This window comes from Malania oleifera, chromosome 10 (genome assembly GCF_029873635.1).
Source record: "Malania oleifera isolate guangnan ecotype guangnan chromosome 10, ASM2987363v1, whole genome shotgun sequence".
Classification (NCBI taxonomy): Eukaryota; Viridiplantae; Streptophyta; class Magnoliopsida; order Santalales; family Ximeniaceae; genus Malania; species Malania oleifera.
The window spans coordinates 13,695,629-13,708,361 of NC_080426.1; the positions used below are offsets into that span (position 1 = coordinate 13,695,629).

The following is a 12,733-nucleotide window of genomic DNA, read 5'->3' on the forward strand; positions in this document are numbered from 1 at the left end:
TCTGAGAAATCCAAGATTGCTGTCATTGCCAAGAGTGTTTCATTGGATTTTTCTTAAGCCACACAGAATATTGATTCTATGTCTTCATCACATATTCACTATAGATGAAAAAATATATAATGAAACAGTTTTGGCAATGCAGAAGTCTATGTCTCAAAATAATCAGAACATGAACCTGGAGATGAGAACGCTGAAGATGCATTCATATTTCATGCTTTTTGACTAAACTAAATCGGGAATGGAAAGAACATGAAACCATTTATGGCAAGAAACTACTTTGCTGTATTCTGCTTGTTATTTCTTTGTGATATATTGTACTTGTAGCATGATCAAATATCAAGCATGATTAGCTGGATTTTTTTAAAAAAATAAGTAAAAAAAGAATTCACTAAAGGAGCTAAGGGTTGCCACACGTACAAAACAGTGTCAAAAAATAAATCACCCATAATACAAGGCATCAAAAAGATAACAGTATGGATGTCTATCATGTACAATCCATTATGCCAACTAGTAATAGTGCTAGTCCATCTGTCTTTGATTATATTCAGCAATGTGGCCAATCCTTCAAAGCCTCTTCTATTTCTTTCCTTCCACGCAATCCAAAAAATGATGAGGGCAATTTATTCAAAGCTGTCCTTCTCCTTTTACTTGACCGAATGCCTTTCCATCTAAGATTTCTTTCTCCACTGTCATAGCAGTGACCCTCCGCTGCCTGGTCAGTGCAGTGGCCAAATCCCAGCTGTCTGGTCAAGAAGATATGGTCAAATGCCTCAGCATCTTCCTTGCACAAATAGCATCTGTTGACAAAGGTCAGTCCCTATTTCTGCAGCTTGTTCATCATGAGGACCTTTTCAAAGATTGCCTCCCATGCAAGTAGAAAATCAATATTTGTGGGGGCTGGAGTCTTCCAAATAAGCTTCCAAGGGAGCTTTCTGCTGGTTACGGCTGGAGATATAAGTTTCTTGTTGTAGGAACTGACTGCAAAGCTGCCACTATTGTCCAGTATCCATTTTGGTTAATTGGGGATGCTTCAGAAACAAGCTTTACACAAGCTGCCAAAGAAATTTACTTAGCTTCCAATCCTCCGAAGAGTGCATTCCTCACAAGTGGAATGCCCTAGGTGATCCCATTGACCAAGAGTTGGTGGTGACTGCTAATAAGTGCATCTTGGTGACTGGCCAAGCTAAAAATAGTAGGAACCTTATGCTAAAAGGAGAGGCGCCACACCAGATGTCATGCCAAAAGAAAATATTACCCTCTTCCCCATATAAAATTTGTCAAGGAGGAAAAATCTTCCCAGTCTTTCTGCTTGTATCTCCAAATTGCTATGCCATAAGATTCTCAAACTTGTTTAGACATTCAACTGCTGTGATCAAGACCATACTTGAAACAATTGTCTTTGTCCAAAAATAATCCTGTTTGTTCATGAACCTCCAAATTCACTTTCCAATGAGGGCTTTGTTGAGCTCTGAGCCTACATTTTGTATGGATTACTTGGTGACCCCCTATTTACAAGATGGTAGTTGAACTCCTCTCCATCTTTTCCCAAAAAAACCTTTTCTAGATGTCCTTTTCAATCTTTTGGCTACTGAGCAAGGAATGGGGAAGGAGGACATGTAATAGATTAGTAGATTTGAGACCTAGGTAGGTTAGAGGGAAGGATCCTTGCTTGCAGCCCCAGATACTGCAAGGAAAGCCCCTTCCATGCTGTCTCCTATTGGAATAATTTCAACTTTCCCAAGCTGACTTTTAGCCCCAAGACTGCTTCAAAGCAGAGGAGGATACCCCTTAAATTGAGGATTTGCTGAGAATCCATCTCACAGAAGATAATGATGCCATCATCCAAGAGATGATGGGAGACTTCCATTCCTCTACCATTCCTCCCATTGCTGAAATTTGAAAAGACCTTCATTTATGGCTTTTTGCAGCAGGAGGCTTTCATTACCATGAAGAACAATAAGGGGCAGAGGGTAGCTTCTTGCCTCAAGTCTTAACCCACTGGAGGATTTGAAAACTTGGAGGGGCAGCCACTAATGAGCACTGAAAATGTTGGACTGGTAATATATTGATGAACCATTTGTACAAAAGGTCACCAAAGGCCACTATTGTGAGAATGTGAAGGAGAAAATCCCAACTTCCATATCAAGTTCACAAACCACCTTACATTTTCCTGTTAATCTTATTGAATAGCTTTCCCAAATTTATGTTTAATTCAGCTGCCTTTCCATAGCTTACGGCTATCATATCTCGATTGTTTTTTTTTTTCCTTTCCAGTTTTCTATTTTGTTGTTAACCTGATTGAAGAAGTGCAAATGTTAAGTTCTTTATTTGTTTCATGTGGTCAATAGAATGACTCTCATACCCCCATCAAGTATGGCGTCGGACAGCTAACCCAGTAGAGATTGGTCACTGATCTGTTGGGATTTGTCCTGCATCACCAAACCATGAGATAGTGAGTTTTATACATACATTCATACATGCAGACAGAAAGATATATACGTGTGTGTCTGTGTCTGTGTGTTCCAATTTCATCTCCGCAGGCATCATTTTTGCATAGAAATGGATGTCTTTCTTCCCTAAAATGCTACAATTTAACCAATATGACCCTTCCACATCCATAGTTACTTTGACGGGCAAAGGTTCACTTACTCAGATTTTGAAGTTCATTATGTTCAGTGAAATAAAAAAACCCCTGCTGATTTTCTATCCAGATCAAAGTCCATTCTTCACATCCTTCCAATTATCCGTACCCTTAGTCTTGCCTCATCATCGAGTGATAATAATCCTAAACACCTTCACAGTCTTCCTGTAGAAATTCAGGAAGCAATTATCAATTACTCTCTTTATAAAGGCTCCAAAAAATTAAGCAATTCTTGCAAACCTTCCTTGGAATATGGCCTTTCCAACATAACCAATCTACAATACCATCCAGACTACCACTATCTGACCGTGTGCGTAATGGGCGTGTCGGGGGGGCGGGGGGAGTATTGGTAAATATCATCTTAACCGTTTAGTTCAATTGTTGGGCATTTTCTAGACTCCCCAAACTTAAATCACTACACATGGTAGTAGAGCCCACATTGGTCGGAAGTGTGGGGCACTATCATGTTATACTATTATGGTTGGAGGAACACGTACTCCCCAAAGTGGATGTATGGGTATTCCACCCAAATGGTTCTAGTCCGAAAGGTGTGTGTAATCATTTATGCTGCCCCCATATCACTTGATAGAAGTGAGTGAGCTGGACACATTTAAAGTTTCAAGAGGATGCTAACTACCTAAGTTGGAGAGCGCCTGTCATGCCCCAGAAAAGTGGATAGTGTTAGGGATCAAACCATCAATTGAATATAGACCTGGGATCTAGCTGGACTTGCCCACATTTGCCCAAACTGTGAGAGGAGAGATAAACATACACAATACATGCGCACACGCACACAGATACATGAATGTACATATGTGTAACGACCCAAAAATTCCTGTTTATATATATATATATATACCATGGTTCGAAATCGCAGTCACGGGTAACATTGCGTAACGGTCGCGGGTGTCGCGAGTTGTGGGAGACGCGGGTGTTACGTAACGGGAAGCGGGCGTAACGGTCGTGAATTTTTTTCACACATGCACAACCATGCCAAAATCAAAAAATAAACATGAAATCCATTAATACATGATTTTTAATGAATTTTGAAGGCTTTCATTCAACCTACAAATGCTTTTTAATAGGCATTATGATTTTTATATTAATTTTAGTGCGCTGTTTAAAAAAAAAAAAACATATTTTTTTATAGTTTTCATTACTTTAATGAGTAAAAAGATGTAGAAATGTAAGAATCAATTAATTAAAGTCATAAAGTTACTAAAAATGAATCAATAGACTCAATACTCAATATACACATTACACATACATGAATTTAAAAAGTGATTAATATCAAATATCAATAAATAGTTGAAAATACATGAATACAATATTACAAATTTATAACATAACACGTCACCACCAAAAAGAATGACGTGGAGGGTCTTCATAATTTGCATCTGTATCTTGAGATTGGGATGGGAAATTATCTCCTCATCCTTATGGAAATACATAGTTGAATAAACCCAAGTTTGCGTCATTTCGTTGTTGCTCTTGAAAATGTACTGGTGATGAAAATCCTCCTGAATAATGTCCATAAGTTGGGGCAGGGGCTGGCTCTGGGTAGTGTGTAGAAGAAGACTCACTAGATCCTGAGATTCCTGATCCACTAGGATAAAAATGTGAGTCACGGGATGCATAATGTGGATATGCTGAATGAGATCCATATGACTGTGATGATGAACCATTTAAACCAAAGTCACCAAAACTACGAACCACACCATATGAATCTTTAGTAGAATCACTAGGGTTACCACGAGCATTCCTTCTCCTGGGTTGTGAAGATTGGTTCCCTGGAGGAATACCCAAGTCATAATTTTCAGGTATGTCATGTAGTCCATAAGGATCAGAAGGATATATATCCCTTGCAAATGATGTCCCTGTGTCATATCCATAATTATATTCTACACCCCCGCCTCCACCACCACCACTGCCACCCCGCCCCCAACTCCAGCTCCAGAACCACTATTACCATTATCATCACTTGGTGGACTCAAACCAAGATTGTCATCACTTTGTGTACGTTCAGGGCTTGAACTTGAATCATCATGCGCGTTTATTGGTGGTTGATCACCTTCTTCTATAGTACCACCAACTTCTTCATTTAACCAATTTGAATTGTCCTGACCGTCGAGTAGTGGTGTCTCTCTCTCCTCTAACCATTGACTTAAAGGATCATCTTCGAAAATGTAGTCCAAATTGATAGGATTGAAACCCTCTTCAATTTCTCGTTGGCTTCTTCTCATTGTACGTCTTAACTTTAACCTCATGTTGTAATGTACGAAAACAAGTTTTTGTAGTCTCATGTACTTTAATCTATTTCTTGTTTTCGTATAAATGAGGCTAAAGGTGCTCCAATTACGCTCACAGTTCGAAGCTGATGTGGTCTGGCTAAGAACTCTGATTTCTATTCGTTGGAGCACACAAGCCATAATGAATCCACCATTCTGCTGCATGAATAATTAAAAAAAGTTTTATGTTAGTATAGCGTATATTTCAAAAGTCAAATTTGAACATAAAGAGAGAAAATAAAGTCATTCATCCATTATTTAGCTATATAGCCATATTTACCAGGATATGTTTGTTTCACTGCCCTTTGAGCCAACGGGGTTCCAAAAGTCTCCTGCCTATCTCGATATAGTAACAACTAAAAAAGGATGATTGTGAAATATAATTAATTAATTAGATGTATTAATAATTATTCTTGAAAGTGTTACAAAATACTAGAACAATTCATTATTCAATTTAATGGAACCAATACTTACTTGATTAATAGCCCGAATTTGAGTACTTATATCAGGTACCAACTTGGTTATCACTTTTTTAACCCCATCCATGACTTCTTTAGCAACTTCAGGAGAGGGTGGGGCACCATAAAGAAATTGTGGGTTCAAAAAATATCTTACAATTAAATTTAGAAACATATTAATCAATAGTTCTGTAATAAAACTATGCATAATTTAAAAGTTAAAATAATAAGAAATTGAATTTGATTTACACTTACCAGCAGCATGCAAATCTTGGTGCAACTGAAAACTCCACCGGTTGTCAATAATTTTCCAATAGTCTTTGTAAAACCAGCAATCTTTTTGAATGGCCAACTTCGCCCTATCAATTGCCTCGTATATGAAGTCCATGGTTGGTTTTTCATCACCATCAACCAATTTAAGAACTTTCACTAAGGGTTCTTGCACTTTAATGATATCAGAGGCCTTTTGCCAAAACTCTTTGCCTAAGATAATTTTCTTTGAATCATATGCTGGGCCTGATTTTGCCATCCCAAACCTTGAGCTTTTCCAAGTATCAGATGTAAACATTTCCCTTAGTACTTGTTTATGCCTGATAATAGTCTCCAAAGCAATGAAATTTGTGGCAAATCAAGTGATGGCAGGGCGAAGTAACTCTATTATTTGTTAATTTCTTCATGAAATTCACTGTCCATGTGTGGTTGTAAAGAAATGAGGTTATTGTTCTTGCATCTTCTAACACCTTCTTCACGTTACTTTTCTTACCAATATCTTCAAGAATAAGGTCTATGCAATGAGCTGTACATGCTGTCCAATAGAGATTGGGCCTCTTCTGCATTAATAATTTTCTTCTTGGCCTTCATTACAGCTTCATTATCAGTCACTACTTGGACAACATTCTCCTCTCCAATTTTTTCAACCATCTCGTCCATTAATCTGAAAAGAAATTATAGATTTAATAATTACTACTATTTAATTAAAAACATGCAAGTTCATAGTACTATTTATATATACGATTAAAATTAAAAAATTACCTGAAATAATATTCAGCTGTTTTGCTTGACACATCAGAGGCATCAACTGATTTATGAAACACGGTGCCTCTATCGCAATAAACTAAAAAGTTTATAATGTGTTTTCTAGTTGGTCCTGAACAACCATCACACATAAGGGTTACACCTCTCTCCTTCCAAATTCCAGCAAAAGAAGCTATATAATTTTTCATTTCTTGATACTCTTGCTCCAAATAAATTTTAGATACCTCATAGGGTGATGGACCCTTCACCCCCTTTCCAACCTCTGCAGCAATATCAAGCATAGACTCTGCATAAATGGAGAGTCAGCTACATTCGCTGGAATCCAATTATAATTTAAGAATTTTCCAACTGCTTTTCCTAATTTACTTCTTAAACCTTTCAGTAACTTAGTGTTGATTTTTGGTTGTTTCGCACTCTTGCTTCTTTCTAAAATAGGATCCATTGCCTTTAGTCTAGCTTCAGGGGCATCAGAATTGATCCATTATCGTCCACTACCTCCAGCTTCTCGACCACTATAAGATCGAGCTCCTGCTCTATTGAAACCACTGGTAGCACCACTGCCAGAGCCACTTCCCTTTTCATAAATATTACACCCTCTAGTTGTTTTTGCTCGAAATCTTTGTCTCTCTTCCCATTGTTGTTGTAATCGTATGCTTTCTTGTCGAGCAAATCTCATACTTTCTTCTTCCAAGTCTTCTTCATCACTCAAATTCTCAAAATCCCCTCTAATTTGGGCTTCTGCTTCTTCTTGCCTTTTTTGTTTATTTCTTTTCTTCTCAGCATACTGTTGTAGATGTTTCATCATTTGTTCTCTTACTTGTGTGGTCACATTTGAGCATCCAGCTACTTGACCCTTTTTATGTGCCAAGTGTTGTTTCGAGCGTGTAATGCCCCCCTTTAATTATCTTCCCACATAACTTACACATAATAACATGTCTATTACCGTCCACCGCAGTACCAAAATGCCATCCAATATCCTCATTAGGCAAGTTCTCATTTCCTCTATCACGTGACATATTGATAGACTTAATTTGATGATCTCTACACATAACATAGAGAAAATACAAACTACAAAGTTACAACCTTTCTAAAAAAATGATAGGAATAATATTATAATTAGTAATTTAGTAAATATTAAATAATAAGTACTAAATAGTCCTTCTAATTTTAAATACTTATTACGTAAAAATAAAATATAATATTTGATTAAAAATAATAAGTAATGTTTAATTTATTTTTATATTTAAATAAACAAAATTATAAAATATTAAATATTTTATTACAAAAAAATATATTCCTTTATCTTTAAAAAGATATTTTCATTTATAACTATAAGAAATTAACATTGTAATTTTAAAGGTGGAAAAGACTTTTGCTCTACTTTCATATACATAATACATCACAGCATCACTAATAGAGATTCATACAGTACAAATTGGCTATTTAACTTTTTAAGCATTTTCTCAGTATATGGATTAAAATAAAATTTTTTCTACAAATTCAAGTAGTAATTAGTAAAAATCTGAAATTATTAATGTATTAACTATTAGGTTAAATTTTTTTTTATTAATTTATCAATTTTTACTTTATTTGATAACTAAAAACAAAAAATAGATCATGTAAAGATTTATTTTACCTAATTTTAAATTTAAGGTCAAAATGATGTTTTAAAACTTAAAAAATATTTATAAACAGGAAATATGTGATGGAACTATATTTTCCTAATTACCTTTCAAAAAATATAAGACAATTAAAATATTTATAAATTAAGAAAATTTTATTTTGTATAATTATTATTGTTTTCAAATTTTTTACTCTATTAAATTTCTCTTTTTTTTAATTCAATTTAACAAACATAATTTACAATAAATTATAATTAAAAAAAAAAACATAATAAGAAGTGATGTGGGTGTTGAGTGTTGACTACTTGATTGAAATTTTAAAGCTTACCTCATACGCTGAGATGAGCAGAGAGTCTGAGTGAGACCGAGAGAGGGGAGGGGAGTCGGAGGAGCCTCGAAGCTTCGTGCGACGACTAGTGGAGGGCTGGCTGGTGGCGGCGAGTGCGACAACTGGAGGAAGCTGTCGAAGGGCTATCGTTGACTCCAAGCTCCATGCGACGACTGGCAGAGGGCTAGCTGGTGGTGGCGAGTGCAACGAGCCGACGACTGGCGGAGGAAGCTGTCGAAGGCCACTCTCAGGCTTCGAAGAACTTAGTTAGGATTAGGAAGGCTAGACGAAGGCTGGGAAGATGAGTTTGCTCAAGCTTCGAAGAAGTGAAGCCTTTTTATTGCTTTGGCCAACCAAATTTCAAGGTATGATTTTTACTTTCCTGTTTACTCTTTGAATGTTAGATTTGGTTAGATTGAATGGTAGATGGGTGGTTGGGAGAGGGGGAAAGGAGCGCTGCAGTAGAAAGGCGATTCAGATTTCTGCAAGCTGTCAACATGTAACGGTCCGTAACGGACCGTTACGAAGTGTAATGTTGGGGTAACGGCCGTTACGGCTGTGAATTTTTCCCGAACCGCATTATCGGCCCATATCAGTTTCGGAGGCCTTGATTTACGTTACATATCGGCCGTTACGCTACGTAACGGCCGTTATTTAAAACCATGATATATACACACGCTGTGAAATTATAATGCTCTGATACCCCTGTAATATCTACTACAATGTCTCGGACCCGAGGTGGGCACCGAGGAATTCCTGTTCATAAGGTAATACACCTATGTAGCGAAAAACATAAAATCATATAACCATAATTATAATACCAGAATTCAGTATTTTCTCAAAACATATATATACACATCTCTCCAATAATCTCCACTAGATCATCCGGGATCTACACAAAAAAAACATCTTCCAGCATACACTCACCCTACAGACAGGGTATACAAGATCCCCTCTATCTCCAAGCTTGATCTGCTCGTCTAATTGGATCACTTGAAAAGTGTTAAAATACTGGGTTGAGACAACTCTCAGTAAGACGAAATATGCTATTATCAGTGTGTGACAACTGAGTTTACATGAGTAATGTACTTTTAATCAACTGAAGCTGCGATTACATATAAAATAAAGCACAATATAACTCACACCTATGTGGCTTAAAATACAATTGTTTCTGAACTTTCTATTTAATCATACTCTCAGTACCTATAGGTATAATTGTTGTTTTCTGTAAATCTATATATATATTATCTGTGAAAACTTTCGTGGATGGCTGTATGTCATGATTTAACCTCTCATGACAGGGTTGTGCGGCCCGTAGGCGGGACTTAACACTGGTTGGCCTATCAGGATAAGTAAACTGAAACCTCTGTTGTCAGATCGGCCGCCTCAACTCAGACTACTGGGGAGCCTGCAATCTCTCCCAAGGCACGATCGACTACTCATAAAATCCACACACTGGCTGAGATATGTGGTTGCACTCTGAACTAAAATAGTTACGATACCGTGCTTTGATATCTGATCTGTTTCATCAAGGTCTGATATTGTATAATACTATTCTATATATATATCTTACTATTTTACCATAATTCTGTTTCAACTGTCTTAACTATAACATTGTAATAACTGATCTAAATATACTGTAAAATCTGAATAAACTGTAAAATCTGAAAGTTATAGTTCTGTAATCTGTATATCATGGTATTTTGTACATGCTATAAATCATATTTTTGTGCATATACTGTAAGTCGTGATACCTTGAAAACCGTGTAAATTTTGTACTGTTCTGATATTTACTCATGCCACACAATTAAATAAATAAAAACCTCCGTATTGAAATCTTTATTTTCTGATAATAAAAATAATAATAATCTGTAGAATTTTCTTGAAAACACATAATTTCATACCATAAATCATCCAGAGTTCAATACCCAAAATACATATAGTTTATTGATAAAAATATTTCTAAAATTGTTAGCATAGCATATTTTCCTTACCTAACTGACTAGGAGGCCTGATCTCAACTTTATCCTCACACCCACAGTGTACTAAACCCAAAATCCAGTAATAAAAAACATTTTCTAATTCAATCAACCCAAACTCAGAATAACAACTATACTCGCCTTTTCCCCAGGCTCACATATATCTTTATCCATAAAATTCTAAACTACTAATTATTTACCAATGTTACCTGAATTCCTAAGGAAACACCTGCTAGAATCCTCAACCCAAACTTGTGATATTTGGAAACCCAAACCCTGAAATCACAACACTCTAATTTAATCAACTCAAACTTCAGTATATTTTTATGTAACACAAAATCTAGGCTCAGAAAAGCCTGATAACCATAAAAACTCTAAAATAATCTACTCACCTAATTTTGGGATGATGCCTAAACTTTTCAAACCAAAATTCTGCTATGGCTAAGTTGTAGAGAATCTCCCCGGGATCATCGTAGTAAATTCTGATCGTTGAAACGGGTAAAAATGGAGCCGGAATCTTAGAGAGAAGGTGAAGAATCCAAAATGTAGTGAGAGAAAGAGGAAAGCAGCTGAATTCTCGCCAAAAATCGATTTTTGCATATTTGTAGATGGCTGGCCACGTGGCCTCATCGACGAACTGAAGAAGGGAGTTCGTCGACGAACCAAAGGGGTTTGAATTTACCCTCTCGGTATCCCTTCGTCGACGAGACTCTGAAGCTCGTCCACGAACCATATGAGGGCGTTCGTCGACGAAACTAGGGAGTTTGTCGACGAACCCTGCTTTTATCCCTTTTTGAATTTCCTTTTCCTCCCATTTATCTCCATTACTCTTAATTATTTAATTATTATTATTTTTCAGGTCTCTACAATATGTGCATACATACATTCATGTCTGTGAGGGTGTTTGATGTTGTAAGACTATTAAGTTACTACGGGCTTAAGCCTTTAGCCTGGTTGTTGAATACTTCCAAGTACTTACCTGCCTATTTGGCTCCCCAAACTTTGATAGCTACAATGACTGCTATTTTTACCAATTTGCAGGTGATCCTTTATATGTTACCGGTGGGCAACCCAAGTGCTGTGATTCTGAATTTGTAGATGAAAGTTTTGCGCAAGACGGGTACAGTATGATTTCATTAACATAAGCATTTTTTTCACTTGTTTCATTATCTTTGGTTTAGGACTCATGTTAAAATTTATGGTGCTATGCAAACCTTTGTACAAGTTTAAACTAAATGTCACGTGGAAGCTGGAAGCAACATATATTACAACACTATCTTTAGGAAGTAAATATGCAACAAAACTAAGTTTTTTTGGCTTGCAAAAATTAGCAATTCAAAACTGCTGTTAACATGCAGCTACTGCCCTTTAACCATAAAATATCTGGAATTTGATGTTCTCTTATGTGTGTGTGTGTGTGTGTGTGTGTGTGTGTTGGTTTTGTTCTCAAACATTGACCACTGCTTCTTGTCTCTAATTTATTGGAATAGGCACTTGATCTTGTAAGCCCAAAATGATATCCTTAGATCATTGTATGTAGCTTAGCACAACCTGCTGGTTCTATTCTCTGCTTGTCTTTAAATTAATTATTTCAACTTGAAAGTCTTATATCTGTGTTAAGAGCTAATTTTCTATTGATTTTCTAATGATGATCATGTGTGCTGTTCCTTTTTTATGATCTGTATTTATCTTTGTCGATTCTCTGATAGCTTGTATAACCATTGGCTTTTTAACACAGGAGGGATTGGTAACAAGGTGGGGGGGAATAAAATGAAAATGAAAGAATTTAAAGGGAAAGTAAAATGGAATGTTGAATAAATGGCAACGCCTCAGTTGAGGTTCTTATTTCTCAACCGTGCAATTCCCAATTGCGCATAATGAAACCTTTATATAGGCTTTTCCCTAAAGTCTAAATAATGAAAGAAGTAAAGAGAAAATAACATTAAATCCATAAATAAATTAATTAAAAAATAAATCCTATAATCCATAAGGTTACAAAATTAATAATAAAATTAAAATAAATTCAAATTTTCTTTTTTTTATGCCACATCATTTATTCATTTTTTTTAGTTGGTATTATTGAAATTTTGTGCTGGAGCTTCTTTGATTTCTTATAGTAACAATACAACTGCCCTCTTTGTGCTTGTTTAATCTCTTGTCCAATCTTATTTTTATGCAAGTTCTTGTTTAAGTTGTTTGCTCTGTTTGTTTCAAAAACTTTATTAGAGGTTACCAGAGGCCTACAAAGCCGGTTCCTGGAGACTGCGGGTACTACTTGCATGCACATCAATTGATTATTTCCCATCCAACCACAAATAAGGTATGGAAAATCTAGTACTTCTGGGATATTGCTACAAAATAATTTTTAGCAAAATATTATTT

General features: G+C 36.0%; 1 protein-coding gene across 3 annotated transcripts in view; it reads left to right on the forward strand.

Annotated features, from left to right (window-relative positions):
* LOC131165617 (RNA pseudouridine synthase 5) overlaps positions 1–12,733 on the forward strand; it is a 93,214-nt gene that overhangs the window by 63,507 nt on the left and 16,974 nt on the right. For 2 of the 3 annotated variants that reach the window (XM_058123562.1, XM_058123563.1), the window contains exons 12-13: positions 11,393–11,471; positions 12,578–12,671. In XM_058123562.1, the coding sequence (XP_057979545.1) occupies positions 11,393–11,471; positions 12,578–12,671 (173 nt within the window). Of the gene's footprint in view, positions 1–11,392; positions 11,477–12,577; positions 12,672–12,733 lie in introns of all 3 variants that reach the window. The other variant, XM_058123564.1, reaches the window with a different exon arrangement.